General features: G+C 55.5%; 2 protein-coding genes across 2 annotated transcripts in view; one reads left to right on the forward strand and one right to left on the reverse strand.

Annotated features, from left to right (window-relative positions):
- The window catches only part of TMEM63C (transmembrane protein 63C), a 29,690-nt gene extending 23,871 nt beyond the window's left edge, over positions 1–5,819 (forward strand). The window contains exons 10-24 of the mRNA XM_041398061.1: positions 47–120; positions 225–305; positions 442–562; positions 678–811; positions 1,030–1,152; positions 1,703–1,856; positions 2,361–2,467; positions 3,256–3,342; positions 3,870–3,935; positions 4,060–4,222; positions 4,445–4,550; positions 4,750–4,917; positions 5,194–5,309; positions 5,459–5,530; positions 5,607–5,819. Coding sequence (XP_041253995.1) covers positions 47–120; positions 225–305; positions 442–562; positions 678–811; positions 1,030–1,152; positions 1,703–1,856; positions 2,361–2,467; positions 3,256–3,342; positions 3,870–3,935; positions 4,060–4,222; positions 4,445–4,550; positions 4,750–4,917; positions 5,194–5,309; positions 5,459–5,530; positions 5,607–5,819 — 1,785 coding nt within the window. The remainder of the gene's footprint in view (positions 1–46; positions 121–224; positions 306–441; positions 563–677; positions 812–1,029; positions 1,153–1,702; positions 1,857–2,360; positions 2,468–3,255; positions 3,343–3,869; positions 3,936–4,059; positions 4,223–4,444; positions 4,551–4,749; positions 4,918–5,193; positions 5,310–5,458; positions 5,531–5,606) is intronic.
- Positions 5,820–11,989: 6,170 nt separating this feature from the next.
- Positions 11,990–16,410, reverse strand: NGB (neuroglobin). Its single transcript, XM_041400540.1, has 4 exons — positions 16,304–16,410; positions 14,895–15,006; positions 13,252–13,371; positions 11,990–12,136 (listed from the first exon to the last, which is right to left on the reverse strand). Exons 1-4 carry the CDS (start codon positions 16,408–16,410, stop codon positions 11,990–11,992), a joined length of 486 nt encoding a protein of 161 aa, XP_041256474.1.

Below are 16,410 nucleotides of genomic sequence, written 5' to 3' on the forward strand. Positions count from 1 at the left end.
CTACAGATCCATCCTGCAGATCCCTTTGCCTCTTCTCTTCCCCAAGGTCGCCCGGACACTGATGGTTACCCACATCCCCAAGGAGATCACAGACCCTTCACTTATCATCAAGCATTTCCAGTGAGTAGCCATGTGCCACAGCCTTGCTGGGTGGGTGGCAGGCAGGTGGCAGGGACTGTCCCTGTCCCCTGGCTTCTGGTGCCACCATGCCCCTGTGCTTGCAGCGAGGCTTATCCCAGCTGCACCGTCACCAATGTCCAGTTCTGCTTTGACGTGCGCAAGCTGATGAAGCTGGATGCGGAGAGGTGAGTGCGTGCACATCCATGTTGCCTCTGTGGGAGGGTGTGTTGCTCCTGCCCCCCACATCAAGGCACCCAGTCTGGGTTTATGTCCGTATGCCTGGTGCTCCCCACATGAACTTTGCTATCGGCTCCCTGGCAGGCGCAAAGCAATGAAGGGGCGGCTTTATTTCACTACGAAGGCACAGAAAGAGGGGAAGATCATGATCAAAACTCACCCCTGCGCCCGCATCTTCTGCTGCCGCTTCTGTGGCTTTGATGAGGTAGGAGGCTGCGGGCAGGGCTGCAGGCAGCACACCTGTACCATGGGCAAGGCAGAGCATGGCAGCTTGCCCCTGCCCCTGCCCCTGCCCAGCACAGCCCTGGCTGCTTCCACAGGTGGATGCTGAGCAGTATTACGGCGAGCTGGAGGAGAAGCTCACAGATGAGTTCAACGCGGAGCGCAACCGCATCACACTCAAGCGGCTTGATATGGCCTTCGTCACCTTCCAGGATGAGCGGATGACAGCTGTGTGAGTGCCCCTCATGCAATGGCCACAGGGATGTCCCTCAGCCTGTTGGCCACCACTGCCAGGGAACTGGGGCACCTTGCCAGCTTTTCCCACCAAAGCCAGGCAGTGGGTCGGTCTCTTCCATGCCTCTGCCATCTGTGGAGTTGGCTGCCTTGTTAAGGCTGTGGGAAGGGTCTCACAAGAAGCGAGACCTGACCCCTGGCTCCCTCTTCCTGCAGGATTTTGAAGGACTACAACCACATCCACTGCCGCAAGCACCCCCAGCAGTCCTCTGTCACCACCGTGGTCAAGTCACACCACTGGGGTGTTCGCTACGCCCCTTCACCCAGTGATATCATCTGGTGAACCCCCATGGCGGAAGGGAGGGAGGAAGGGGGAACAAGCAGATATGGGGAAGCCCATGTCCATACCTATAAGGAGCCCATGTCCATAGCTATAAGGAGCCTATACCCATAGCTATAGGGAGCCCATGTAGCTGTAGGGAACCTGTGTCTGTATCTGTAGGACACTTTCCCAGGTCATGGGGGCTGAAAATCCCTCCTATTGTCATAGCAGAAGTCAACAGGGGTGATTGCAGTGATCATCCCAAAGGTGGCAGGGCCCAGCCAGCTGAGATTAGGGGAGATTGCCAGACTCTGATTTCTCTGGCCTGATTCCAAAGCCTCCTGGTGGTATGGACCTGCGCTGTGGCTATTCTCTGGTCCAGGGGGCTCTGCATGTGACAGCAAAGCAGCATGGGGAGGGGAAGAGGGCGAGCTCAGAACAATGTCTGCTGACAAGGATGGTTGGATGCAGATAGCAGGAGGCAGAGCTTCATGAAGCTGTGCTGGGAGGCCCAGGACACAGGGCTTTTCCTCCTCATCATGTTCAAGTTGTGTTTTCCTCTTACAGGGAGAATTTATCAGTCCGTGGCACATCGTGGTGGGTGCGATTCATTCTGCTTAATATCTGCCTGTTCATCCTTCTTTTCTTCCTCACAACACCAGCCATCATTGTCAACACTATGGACATGTTCAATGTCACACACCCTGTGGAGAGCCTCAAGGTAGTCCCTAACCCATGCCAATTTTCCTGAAAGGTTGTACTTTCCAGGCTTATCTGTGACAGGTGGGGGGCACTAGCTCTACACTGTCCTAAGATGAGCCATCACTAGGATGGGCATTGATGAGAAACAAGGTCATTGATGAGGTCGTGTCTGTGCTTGCTATCCATCCCCTTCTCCTTGTGTTTCCAGTGGCAGAGCCCTGGGGCAGCACCTGATTTGGTGCTGATGCCTCCATGGAGGCAGGCAGGTTGCTGTCCATTCAAGAAGACAAGTTTGGAAAGAGCTCAGGAGATGTCAGGAGTTGCCAGCAGCACAACCCCTTCTTGCTCATTGACCTGTGAGCTTTTGGGTGGCACCGGGGCTCAGAACATGGCTGTGATGCCTTTGGCTGGCCTCAAGTTCTCATGTCCTGAAACAAATGCCCCTGCTCAGGGAGGGGATGCTCCTGTATGGCTGTGCTGTGGTGGGTTGCTGAGGGGGTGTTTGGCTTCTCTCTTCCTGCAGAACCCCATCATCACCCAGTTTTTCCCCACGCTGCTGCTCTGGGCCTTCTCCGTCTTCCTGCCCTTCCTTGTCTACTACTCAGCGTTCTTCGAGTCTCACTGGACAAGGTAATGGGGCTGGCCCCCACAGTCCCCCAGGGCTGCCACAGATGGGAGGAACTGCAGTGGAAGGGGAGCCCAGCCTGCAGGGAGGCAGGCAGTGAGCAGTAGACCCCCACAGTGGAGCAGAGCCCCATGGTGTTTCTCTCCATTGAAAGAGCCCCAAGTCCATGCACAAAGGAGCCATTTCCTTCCCAAAGTCCTCAACACTCTCAGGCTCCTGACAAAGTCAGGTGGTTTTAAGATGGATCTGAAGAAGTTTGTAAGAGGGTTGGTGTGATGGTGGACTGGCAGCAGCAGGGCCATCCCAGGCATGCTTCCAGCCCTCCAAGGCAGAGATGCTTATGGGTTCAAGATGCTTAAAGTAGGAGAAACTGCCCAGCTCCTACAATGTGCTCTCTTTGTCTTGACCCTCCAGCAGCCCCAAGCCTTGTGCCTCATCTGATAAGTCCTTGCAGGAGCTTTGTCACCACCTCCCTTCCTTTTTCTGGGGAAAGCAGGAACTCATAAACTCATACTAGACACCCATCTGCCTCTTGCTGGGTGTCTATACCAGCAGGGATTATAGGAGAGGCAAAGATGAAGATGAGAGGCTACAGCAGATTCCTCATGGTGACACACCCTCGCCTGGGAGAGGCTTTGCAAGGCCCCTGTGGAGGCACAGACTGAATGCACACAGTTTGTGAGGCAGGAAGTAACTCCTTGGTGAAAAGCGAGACCAAGCCCAGGCCCTCACCCCACCTGCTGCTCTTTCCCAAACAAGTGCAACGTTCTTTTCTTGTCTTCCCTGTCTGCAGGTCAAGTGAAAATCAGATCACCATGCACAAGTGCTTCTTCTTCCTGGTGTTCATGGTTATCATCCTGCCCTCGCTGGGTCTGAGCAGGTATGGACCACTCTGCCAGGCTGCTCTCCCTGCTCCTGAGCTGCCAGGATCACACCTAGGACCCTCGCCCCGGCAATCCAGCCCCAAAGGGCTAAGATCTCATTGCCACCAAAACACAGTGAACTCTAGGGAGGAAAAACACTCCTTTAGCACTGCTGAGCCACTCATACGTGGTCGTGGATGGAAACCTTCCCTGCAGAGGAGTGGAGCAGAGCAGTTTACCAGGCTGCCACAGCTGACCCAAGGGGGCTCGTGGCACTGATCAGCTGCTGCTTGGGTTCAGCAGACCCTAAAGGGACCTGGTCAGGTATCTGCATAGTTCCAGCTACAGTAATCCTGGCCATCCAGGAGGTGAGCACACACTCCACAGTGGTCTCGTGTGGCAGAAGGGGCTGCTCTGGCAGTGTAGGGTGCAGAAGGTTTTGCCTGCTCAGGACAGGGCAAAAGAGCACATGCCTGCTGGGTGTCTCTCACATCGCTCTGTTGCTCCCCCTCTGTCTGAGCTGCTCCTCTTCTGTCCTCTCCAGCCTGGACCTGTTTTTCCGCTGGCTCTTCGACACCCACTTTCTGGATGAGGCTGAAATCAAGTTCCAGTGAGTAGCAGGAAGCTCCCAAACTTCCCAGGCAAGCGGGAGCACCTGTTGTCCACCGCCAGCAGCTCTTGCAGCTCCTGCCTGAGCATTCTCTCACCGTGTCACCTCTCTGTCCCTGGGGCAGGTGCGTTTTCCTCCCAGACAATGGCGCCTTCTTCGTCAACTATGTAGTGACCTCCAGCCTGATTGGCACGGCCATGGAGCTGCTGCGCATCCCAGGCCTCCTCGTCTACACTGCTCGCCTCTGCTTTGCCAAGTCGGAGCCCGAGCGGCTCCACGTCAAGCGGGTATGTGGCTCTGGTCCCCTTTGAGCCTTCGTGACCCCCAGCACAGCAGAGATGCACTCACTGGAAACTCAGGCTGTCATGGTTCTGTGGGGATGCTTATGGGGACTTCTTCTGGCCCCCTGGGGGCTAGTGGGGGTGAGGCAGTCTGTGGGCCAGGCTGCAGAGGCAAGTACAGGCTTTGCAGTGACAGAGGTGGCAATTACGCTGTTGGTTGTGCCCCAGAGCCAAGCATACCAGTTCCAGTTTGGACTAGAGTACGCCTGGACCTGCTGTATCTTCTCTGTTGTCATGACCTACAGCATCACCTGCCCCATCATCGTCCCCTTTGGTGAGTATGATCCCATGCCCATGTCCCAGCCATGCCAAGAACAGCCTGTCCTAGCCACCAGCAGCAGCATGGGAGTGCAGGCTTCCTGCATGGTACAGGGCAGAACCCTTGGGCATCATTCCCAGGGCCTGCCCTGCTCTCCCTTTGGCCTGGCTGTCCCCACTGCCCTCCACCCAAATGGCTCCTCTTGTCCCACCAGGGTTGCTCTACATGCTGCTCAAGCACATGGTTGACCGGTACAACATTTACTACGTGTACATCCCCACCAAACTGAACCAGCGCCTCCACGTCGCCGCCATCAGCCAGGTGGTGGTGGCCCCCATCCTCTGCATGTTCTGGCTGCTCTTCTTCTCCGTCCTGCGCCTTGGTAGGGAGAGCTTGGGGCTGTGCCCTGCCACTGCTGAGGGTCGTGTCTGGTGTTTGGGGGTGATGAGCCACTGGTGTCACCCTTGAGTTAGGCATGGCATGGAGGGTGGTAAGGGGGAAGGTGGTGTGAAGACCTGGCAGATGAAGGAAGTGGCAGCTTGTATTTTGGGAAGGGAGTTGAGAGCTTGTAAAACCCAAAGCAGGCACCAGCCTGGGGCTCAGCTGGACAGCAGGTTCTTGGAGGCTTATGTGCTGCCCCAGTGTCTTTGTGCTATAGGTCCCACCCGGCCCGTCACCCTCTTCACCTTTGTGGTCCTCCTTTCCTGCATCATCTTCTCCTTCTTTGGCCTCTGCTTGAAGAAGCTGCAGCCACGGAAACCCTCTAGCTACCAGGTGAGCACATCCAGCCGCCCACTCTGTTCCTTCACCCCAGTGAATCCCCTCCTTGCTTACCATGGGGAATCTGAGATAGCATCTGGCTGTCCCTGGCCAAAGCCGGGCCCTCCAAACTGTGATTTCTTCTTTGGCCTCCTTCTCCTCAGATGTCTGACCAGTCTGAGGGCACCTTCAATGATGTGGAGCGGAGCAGCGTTTCCTCCACCCCTAACTCCAATGTGAGTACCCCTCCGCAGCCCTGCTGGGGCCATCTTGCTCTCCTGGGTCCTGATGTCCCACTGCCCCCCGGGGCAGCTCTTTGTGGCCACTGTCCTGCAGGAGCCTGAGCTGAGCCTGACACCGGCAGCCTCTCCGGCACACCAGTCCTATGGCACCATGGGCAACCACCTGGAGCCAGCGGAGGATGGGGAGGATGGGGGGCTGCAGAGCTTTGAGACAGAGCTGGAGACCGTGGAGGGCGAGTACAGGAGCGGCCCTGTGATAGAGAGCCAGGCTCGCTACCAGTGAACATCCCTGCCACAGGCTGGGAACTGACTGTGCTGAGAGCGGACGACATGCCGTGGGGCAGGAGGGAGCCTTCCCTTCACTGGTGGGGCCACCTTGCTGACGGGGCAGGGGATGACAGGAGTGATGTGAGGGAGAGACCCCATTGCATGGGCAGTGGCAGGAGGGTCTGATGGTCCCTCCCGCTGCCTGCACTGGCTGAGCCCCCTAGTGTCCCCCTGTCCCCACCTGCCTCTTCCAGCACACAGTGGGGAAGAGGGGGTGCAGCAGTATAGGGAGAGGGTCTCTCTGAGAGGCCATGCTTTTGGGGGCAGGAGGGAGGCCCTGTCCCCTCTGAGAGGAGGAAGCAGCCCAGACAGCCCAGATGAATGTGCCTGCCACCACGCTGTCCTCTGGGTCCTCAGTGGCAGGGGACAGCCACCCATAACCCTTGCATCTCACCCCATCTATCCAGTGCTCAGGCAGCTGTCCTGCTGCCTCCCCTGCTGCTGGCCTGCAGGCTGCTGACATGCGTGTGCTTTGGTGGAGGAGGTGAGGGTCCCTCCATCTGCCACCAGAGCCCCTACATGAGCACCAACAGCCCTGTACCAAGGCAGCCATCAAATGCAAGCCCAGCTCTTCCTCGACCTCCCACCCCCCCATCTTGCTGCACAATGCCTGTGCCCTGGAGCTCTTGAGGAGAAGTGGGAGGTCAAAAGACAAGTGTGTTTAATGTCTTTGAGGATAGCTCCTTTTCAGTCCTCTTTCCTGGCAGCACCCCATCATGCTCATGCTCTCACTGGGGCTGCCCATGGGACCCAGAATAGCTCCATCCTAATGCAACAGAACAGGGTGGACAGGTGGAGGCTGGCAGGACCTGGACTTCAGGTTCTCCTGGTCCACCACATCCCGCCTGCCCTTGTCCACAAGCTGCAGCTGTGGGAGGCTCCCCCAGTAGCCACACTGCCTCTCAAGTGTGAGTCCTGCTGTGATTAGGTAAATGTGCCATTTCCTGCCCAGACAGCTTCTCTGGAGTTTTCCAGCTCATCCAGAGTAGCTGTGGTGGCCTCTGGGGACAAGGGTTTATCCTCATCCTCTCAGCTCCTCTCCAACCATAGCCCACCTGGGCATGCCGGCTCCTCATTCAGCCCTTCTTTGGCCTCGGGGCTGATTTTCCTGTCCCTGATTCTCCTGCTAGCTTCAGAGCAACTAGATTTGCCATCATCCCAGGGCAGTGCAGGGAGGGAAGGGTGGGAGGTGCAGCTCTGCTGGCACCAGGGCTGCTGGCATGCAGAGTGCTGGTGTGTGAAGGCAGATGCTCAGCCATGGCACTGGTTAGCTTTAGTAGTGCCACTGGGAGGAGGGGTAGGGTGCCTGTTCTCGGCTGGGGGGAGGTTAAAAGGCAGCCCAGCAGGGAGAGCTTAAGGGGGCCCTTAGGACGTTCCTGTGGGGCTGGTGGATCTCTGCTCAGCCAGCTGGCAGTCCCCTGGCCCCTGTCCCACCCACGCTGCTGCATGCTGGGGCAGAGGCTGCGGCACACTAGCCACAGTGGTTGCCTCGGGGAGCCTTGAGCTCAGACACACCCTTCTAATCCCAAAAAGTTTACTGGGGGGTTTGTGGCCTCCTGCCCAGGTGCCCCTGTGGCTGCACACAGCTCAGCTGCTCCCCTCACTGCCTGCTCCAGAGGCAGCCCCAGGCAGGGCACGGGGATGCTGGTGGCCTCTCTGAGGGTAGAAGCAAGTGCCTGCTAGTGGCACTGTGTCCTCGGGAGCTCGGGCTGCTGGTCTGATTGCCCTTGGCTGCCCCACTATAGGAATGTGCCAGAGGTCTGTACCTTCTCGTGATTTATTGCTATGACCGTGCCTTGAATAAAATGACTTCACCCAGCTGTTGCCTGGCGTCGTCACCCCCATGCATCTTTCCTGGCACTGGTTTAGGGGGAACCCTTGCCACTGGAGCTTTTTCCCACCTGTGGGCTGCTTTTGACCTTGCCTGGGGACGTCCTGCAGATGCTTCAATGGCAGAGAGAATGCTTGGACACATCCCCACCTGCAGACTGCCCACTATGATCCCCATAAAAACAAACCCCAACATGTGGGCAGAAGCAGCAAAGTTTCAGGTGTGGAAGAGCACCTCACTCTGTCCCAGATAGAATGGCACAGCCCTTGGCACCATCCTCTTATTGGGGGTGGGCTGCAGTCCTGGGACAGCTGTGTGCCTGTCTTGCCCCCCTTCTGTCAGCGGTCACTCCATTGGCAGAGCTAGCTCAGAACACCACCAAAGGTGCAGATGCTGCTTGAGGGTAACAGGAGGGTGGCCTGGAGCCCCGCTGGGACCACAGCAAGGGTCAAGAGCAGGAGGAACCCATCCCATCTGAGGATGGAGCAGGTGTTCCCAAAGCTGACTACCCACCAGCAAGTTCTGGGGAAGGGGGTGAACACCATATTGGAAGTCCTCTAGATTTTGAGAGAACAGTGTTTTTTTCTGCCCTCCTCCCTCCCAAAACACACACTTTTTACCTGAATTCCTGCTTGAATGATTTGCCTCTGGTTTCAGCAGGTTCCTCCTGCTGGCTCCTTCACAGCTTCCCTGGAGTGAGCCCTGCCACTCTCATTTATGGCACAGGGCAGAAGGCATGGGGAGGGCTTCCCTTTGGGTGAACACCTGGAAAATTTAAAACCCATCGCATGCCCCTGCAGAGACCCCCCACGGTTTGTAAGGGGTGGTAAGCAGAGTTAACACAGGGCTTGGCTGTGCCAGGAGCGGGGCAGGAGCTCTGGCTGGGAGCTGTGATTGTCCCCAGCTGCAGCCTCACACCGGGGAGCCCCTCAGGGGCTAGGGAGGGGTGGCAGCCCCGTCACACTGCTCCTCCACCTGGAACTCGCTCAGGACCCTCTCCCTGACTGCAGCCTGCACTCTCAGAACCCCTGACAGCTGGGGCCCAGCAATGCATGGAGCCTCCCACTGTGCCAGCTGGTGGCAGGCAGTGACGGGAGCATCCCCACTGGGCAGCAGCCACAGCAAAGGGGCAGTTTGTGGGAGCTGTGGCAAACCTCCCTGCTGGCACAGGCAGTCAAAGATGGGAGTGCTGCTGGAGGCTGCCATGCTGGCCCTTCCCTGCAGTGCCAGGTTTGGGCTCCCACCATCAGTCCTGAGGCCAGGAAGAGTGGGAAAACTCATTTTATCAATGACCCAAAGGGGGTATTTCTTTGCATTCAGATCTCTGCTGCTCTCCTTGCCCTTCACAGCCCATCACACATTGCCTTGTGGGACAAGCCCATCCTACATGAGCAGCGTGGCTCTCTCAGGATGTTTTCCCTTCTCTCCTGTGCCAGGGCTGGGACTTCCAGCCTTTGGAAAATGCTATTACAGACCCTGAGCTGGCTTCCCCACTCTAGTCACCGTTCTTCAGCATCAAGTGCCCAACTCTCACAGGGCTGGAAACCCATCATGTCAAAGCTAGAACATGCTAGAAGACAGAACCTCCTGCGTCCTCACCAGCTGCTCTCTGGGCAGGGCTGCTGGAATGACTGCAATCCAGCTGGCAGGATGGATGATGCTCCATGGAGCCAGACAGGGCTTCATTATGCTCTGCTGCTGCAGATGACCAGCAATGGGCGACCAGCTGCAGGTGACCAGCAACAGGTGAGCCTGTGCTATGTCAAAAAAACCCAAAAAACCAAAAAAAAACCAAAAAAAAAAAAAAAAAAAAAAAAAAAAAAAAAAAAAAAAAAAAAAAAAAAAAAAACAAAAAAAAAAAAAAAAAAAAAAAAAAAACCACACCAGCAGCTGAACAGCAGAAAAGGGATTTTTAGGCTGATTTCTTAAAATTCTGATTCCATTAGAGATTATTATACTTGAAGGGTCTGAGGAATCAGTAGCAGGGTGTCTCTGTTAGCCCCTCCACTGCTCACCCACTCATTTACCAGGCACAAAAGCTCCCAACATGTTTTTGATGGTGGATGCCTTCTCATGTCAGTAAAGCCACACTACACAAGTGCTCCCAGTGACCAATATCTCCAAAGCTAGAATCAACAAGAAACCAGCAAACCCCTCTCTGTCATCCTTTTTTTTCTGGTCTGCTTGGTCCTTTTATATCAAAATAAACACAAGGCATCAAAACCAGCAAAGACTCACTGTTGTTTTTTAATAAACAGTACAGCTGGGTATAAGAGGCACACAGACCAGTTCTCTTGGGAGTTACATAAAATGTGGCACAGAAGAGCAGGAGTCAAGGAGCTGGGAAAGCTAGAGGGAGCAGGAATGGTTTGGGCAGTAACACCCATACCCCACCCATCACACAGCTGCCTACTTGTCACATGGAGCCAGGAGATGTCCCATGATGCCGAAGGCTGATGCCCCATAACAGGGTTGCAAAGAGGACATCCCCATTCCCAAACCCTTGTGCCCCATACCATGCCATCAAAGCTAGTGTCTCACCCCAGCCCCAGCTCCTGCAGCCCTCACTGCTGGGTGCAAGAATGGGGAGGACTTCACCTGACCCAGCTGATGGAGAGAGCCATGGGCCAGGATGGACACCAGCACACTGCAGGGCTGCAGATGCAGAACATGGTACCATGGGGAAGACAAGGAACCTGGGGATGTTCACTGCCTGGTTCACAGCACCTATTGCCTTCCCTCCCAAACACAGCTGGAGGGCTTTTTGATGGTAGCCCATGGCTACTATCAGGCCTGGTGGCAGGGCACTAGAGACCCATCTTACAGGCCACCCATCATCCCCAGCATGGCATGGGCCTAGGAGACCCATCACATTGAGCAGTCACATTGAGCAGGCAGCCTTCTCCCACCCCAGAGTGGAGGAGATCTGAGAATAGAAGGAATGTGTCTTCAGAACAGGGCCATCTCAGACCTCAACACTAGGCTCCTCCTGTCCTGAAGAAGAAGCAAAAAAAAAAGGGTGCTGTCTGTAACTGAATAATTGTTCCATGTCCTTCTCTGGGGCTAATGGTGGAAAGAAACATTGTTCTGCTTGTTCCACAGTGACTTCCCCGTAAAGATGAACTCTTCCTCAAAGTGCTCAAGTTCAGCTCCTTCACAGACCCCTCAGGTGCTGCCTCTCAGCAGTTTTCTGGGATTTCTTCTAGCAGATGCTGTCTCCTCATTCCTGTGAGGGTGAAGATCTCTGCAGATGGGCACCGTGAGCAGCTGGGAAGCGCTCCAGATTCTGACAGCATCAGCAGAAGGATTCCAGCTATGCTTCCTCTGGCCAAGAGCCAGAATTTCTGGAAGCTGTTGCTATGACACGATTGTAACCTTCATTTTTAAGACATCTTTTCCTTGGATTTATTTTATTTTCCTTAACACAAAGCAGTAAACAGACATTGCTACTGCTGCTGTTGCTGCTGCATTTCAGATGGCTCTAAGGTTAAACCAGCTGGCCAAATCAGCACAAAGCCTTTCAGTTGGCAGCCCAACCCTGCCAAAAGTAGTTTCACCTTGGGATTAATGTGACACCAGTGCCTGAAACATCCCTAGGAAACCTACTGGGTTGTGGCCAACCTGACACAGGGAAAAGCCAGGGATCCCATCCAGGTCAGAGGCAAGGCAGAAAGAAGCACCAGGATTAACCATATGGTAGTGATATATTGATGAAGGGAGAGGGGGAAACTCTCTGCAAGGTTTGAGGACAGCCACACGGTGTGACCAGCCTCGTTCTCTTGCTGCCTTTTGACCTGGATGGAGCCAAATCTGTCACTACTACAGGTGAACCAGGTACAGCAGCACAGGAGGACTGAGCAGTGTCAGACCTGGCAGGTAAAGCACAGCAAATAGGATTTTGGGCAAATAAGCCCAAGAGGCCTATGCCAGCTGTCGCCTACCTAGGGTGGGTAGCAAGACGAGGGAAGATGAGCAAGCTAAAACCCAGAGTAGGTACCTGGGTGTTGGTGTTCCTGAAGGAACTTGGGGCAGGGTGGCATACCTGTGCTGTGGCACTGCCAGGCTTTGCTGCAGGGACATGCCCTGCCAGCCCTTAGCAAAGGCAGAGACACGCTCGTGTTGAAGCAGGGTGGAACCACGTGAGAGCCCCGCAGCACGTGTGAGTGGCAGAGGCAGCCATGGGCTGGTGCACACACAAAGGCAGAGGTGGGGACAGGCAGCGAGTGTGGCCTGAGACTCGCCGTGCTCAGGACTGCTGCATGGTCAGGGATAGGGATAGGGATGGCTGGCAGGATCTAGTCCCCTTCTGGGAGGGTCTCCCAGCCACGTTGCATGGCTTTCACCACAGCATTGTAGAGTTTGCTCCAAGCTTCCTGCACCTCTGGGCTGAAGGCAGCACCAAGGCATTTCTCCAGCATGTACAGCAAGGACTCGCCAACAGTCTGCAAACCAAACAAGGAGGGGTTAAGCTCAGCACCAGAGGATGACATTCAGTCTCTTATCTCACTTTGCCACCTTTTATGACTTCTCCAGCTGCAGGGCACCTGCTCCTCTTCCACCAACAGTACCAGGCCCCCCCAGTCCCTGGCTTGTCAGAGGGGGCCCCGAACCAGCCCATGTCCTCCTCTTCCCCTGCCCTATGATGGCCTCCCCATGGATGAGCGTGGAGTGGAAGTCAGGGAGCAAGGGCTGACACTGCACCTGTAACACCAGGGGAGAGGTGCATGTCCTGTTTCTGTGGCTCCCAGGTGCAGGTGCCTGGCCCTATCCCGTGGCACAGCTGTGGAGCAGCAGAGCTGAGCAATGCCCTGATGCCAGGAGAGTGGATCAGACTCCATGCTGGATGCTTAGGGCATGTCTCAGTGCCTCTCATGGTTCTCCACAGGGCACTGCTCCTCACAGAGCTGTGAGCAGCCCCAAGCAGGAGCATCCTCCCACTGAGCACAGGGCTGGTGGGCATCATACCCCAAACAAAAGGGACCAAAAGAACAAAAGCTAGCAATAGGAATGAGCCATATGTGAGTTAGAAAGCTTTTCTTCAGCCCACCCTTTCCCACTGCATTTTTGTCCGTGCTTGATAGCAGGAGAGGTGCAATCAAGGGTTTCATATGGAAGATGCTTGGGTGTTACTGGCATGGAGGAAGCAGGGGCTGAGGTGCAGCAACCCCATCCCAGTGCAGACACAGAGAGGTGGATTCTCCCTTTTCCAGGTGTGGTGAGGTTTGCCCAGAGCATTAGATGCAAAGGATCCAGGGCAAAGGCTGAGCCTGCAGCCCTGTGGCACAGGAGAGACTGCAGTGTCCTAAGCCATGGTCCTCTTCAAACAGTGGAAATGCTTTGCTCCCATCTATCCTTTCTGCCTGGGCTTACTGGGCAGGGGCAAAAAAAAAGGGGAGCTCAAACGTTTCCCTCACTGGGCAATGTCACTACACTGGTATCAGCACCTTGGACAGGCTGCCTGAGCCATCACCTCTCTCCAGACAGCTGAACCCAGAGGAAGGATGGGGACAGCTGAGGGTTGCAGGCAGGGGTGAACAAACACAAGAGAGAACCTCACCGAGAAAGACTCAACCTTCACACCAACTGCCTGGTGCTTCTTGCCAAGGTTGCAGAGATACTCTTCCAGGCAGGACAAGTTCTCCAGGTGGCTCACAGCAGCATCAATCACCAGCATCACCTAGCACAGGAGCAGAAAGGCAGAATGGCGTTAACAGAAAGGTTCAGCTTCCCTCCCAGAGGAAACAAAGTGTCTGATCCTTTACTTCACCCTTGTCAGCCTGACCCCCTCCCAGCCCAGATGCCCTCTGAGCTTTTCTTTGCTCTGCTGTGATCCATGTGCCACATCAGTGAGGCTGGCAGCAGCACACACCACATCCTTCCATGGGACACTAGCAGAGCTGCACAGCAAGCAGCACTGCTGACCACCCTGTCCCAGAGGGGACAAACAGCCATGCAGCAGAGCAGTTGCAGGTTATGACCTAATGCTGATGCTGTCATTACAACTCCTAGGACCCCAGGACAGCTGCATGGGAACCCCAGAAGTTGCCAGGACTAGAGTTTCCCATTAGAAATTGCCAAAATGGTGCGATTGTGAATAAGGCCACCCCAATTCTAAGATCAGCCAAGGCATTTTGAAGAGATGGGATAGAGAGTACAGCCAGGTCTGTTGACCTGGTCTGGCAGAACACATACCATAGCCTCCCAGGAGCATTAAGAGTCAAATGGAAACAGGACAGAAAAGATTTAATGAAGGATGAAGGGAACAGACACAACGAATTAGAAGAAGAGATTAAAGCCAGGGCATGGTTATCTTGGCAAAGCCAAGAGGTGATAGAATTGTGCACTGTAATTTCAACAGGCCATTTATCTCCAACAAGAGCAAAAAACTATTTCAGCTCAAGGCAATAATCTTAACTTTGCCAATAAAGAGAGGCTGGAAAATAACAAAAAGCTCGCAGCTATCAGAGGAGCTCAGTCCTGAAACAGCCTCTTAACAAGGAATAAAGGCAGGCAAGGAAAGCACCAAGCTGGTTTAAAGATGGAGCCAGGCAGTTTATGAAGGCATCTGCAAGCCAAGGCTGTGCTTTGTCCTGGTGTGGCTTCTCTTCAGGGCTCAGCAAAGGGTCTCTGCTGCACCAGGAGTACTGTGCCTGCAAGAGCCTCTCCTCAGCATTGCTCCTTTCTGTGTTTGGGTGGAGGGGAACTGCAGCAGTCCCTCGGAGGCTCTCTGAGAGGTGCTTGTGGGCCTGCTGGCTCTGCAGCTGCACCAACAACCTCTCCACAGCAGCAGGTCCAGGGTAGCCTGGCCCACAGCCCAGCTCTGTGCCACCTCCTGGCCAGCGTGTGGCAAGCAGAGAGCTTCAGTCCTCACCTGGATGCAGGTGAGCTCCCTGAGGCACCTCCACTGTAGGAGAAGGATTCTTTCAGCTTTCACAGGAAGCAATCCACTCTGAGATGAGGGCATAGAAATCAGCATGGTGCCTCTTAGCCACCATAGCCTGCATTCTCATTCCCTCCCCACTGCTGTAGGACACTTTGTCCTGGCCTTTTGCTAGCACGAGTAACCCCCTGCAGTTACCAGCTCAGGAGGAGACTTCCCATGTGCTCCCTGGTCAGACACACCACAGTCCCAAATCGTTGCCTAAGAGTTTCGTTCTCCATGGAGGCTGTGCTCCAGCCATGCCACAGCCTCTCTCTCACCTTCCTGATGTGATCCAGGAACTCAGGGGCAGACAGGCATTCCTGAGGGCTGGCAAACTGCTTGCAGTTGTACTGGAAAAGGGGCAGCAGGTCAGGATCCAAGTCAAACAGCCTGCAAGAGCAAGAAAGAACACCCCATCTTCTTACTTCCTCAGCTTTATTTAAAGTCCCACTCACCCCATCAGCAGCACACCCACAGCCTACTTCTGCCTCTCTTCCCACCTACTGATCTCTCTCCATCTGTAAAAGATCCAAAAGTTCTGAAAAGTTTTAGTTTGGGGCAATCCAGATTGCCTATAGACAAAACCTTTCTGTTTCTCTAGTCTATAACCCCAGCTCTCAGATACATATTTATGGCACCTGAGAACTGGCATCCAACCCTCTGGAGTTTCTTCCAGCCTGGCCCTTCTCCTCAAAGAGTTGGCTGTTATCTCAACTATTCCCATTCTCACTTTTTGATCCCCTTGAACCCAAAAGCTCCCAAACCAGGGAAGGTCCCCAAGCTCCAGCAGCCATCTGGACCAAGGGGGGAATGTACAAACTCAGCTGATGCCCCACTCCCCGACACCAGCTCCCATTTCCTCTCCCCCTGCCCCATCCTCCCTTGCCAGTGTATGTCAGGCACAAATGGGACTCAATAGCAGCCACCCAGGCAGATAGAACAGGCCACCTGTGATTCAGGCAAGACAGTCTCTTCTCCTCACACTGCACATTAAACTACTGCACCCCTCTCTCTCCCCCACGCTGCTGTCACTCGTCTAGTCCTGCCCTGGGAGATTTGGATCCCTCTCGCTCTAAAAGCTGCTTATCAACTCTCCAAATGTCCTTTTTAAACGACTTTTCATTGATTTTTCCTTTTTTCTCTTCACATAATTGGCACATAATCTGCTGAGGAGAGGCAAGAAGCTGGGTATCAGCCATTCCATCTGGCACACCATTTCCCCTGCCCTGCGACTGACTCCCTCCCTGGCGGCCAGGTCTGCTCCTGGGGCTGCACAGCACTTCCCCGACCAGGGAATGACAGGGCGGCCCCTTCGGAGAGCAGAAGTCGAGGTGGCAAGGCGGGGATCGGCGGGCAGAAACGCACAAAACCCGCCCGCATCTTCCCTCTCGCTCTCCGTCTCCGCGCGGCAAAGTTCTCACCGGCGAAGGACGGCAAAGGCAGGGCAGCGGCGCGGAGCGGGGCCCGCCGCCGCCCCACGGCACCTGCGGCTGGGCGGCGGAGCGGCTCCGGCCGCCCCGGACCGCCAGCCGCGGGAGGGGAGAGAGGCCGGGGAGGGAGCCGGCCGGGAGCCGTGCCAAGCACGGGGCAGCGTTTCTGTCCAAGAAGCGGAGCCCGTCCGTCCCTCCCGCACGGGTCGGCGCGGGCGGGCGGCGCCGGGGTGCGGTGGCCGCATCGCGCCGCTCACCTGGTGAAGAGGACGAGGCCGTGCTGCACGGGGCTGCCGCTCACCCGCTGCCAGCTCTCCCGGATCAGCGCCCGCTGCCCGCCCGACAGCGGCGTCCCGCTCGCCAT

The sequence above is a fragment of the Onychostruthus taczanowskii genome, unplaced genomic scaffold, assembly GCF_017590055.1.
Source record: "Onychostruthus taczanowskii isolate IOZ18803 unplaced genomic scaffold, ASM1759005v1 scaffold1, whole genome shotgun sequence".
NCBI classification, from domain to species: domain Eukaryota; kingdom Metazoa; phylum Chordata; class Aves; order Passeriformes; family Passeridae; genus Onychostruthus; species Onychostruthus taczanowskii.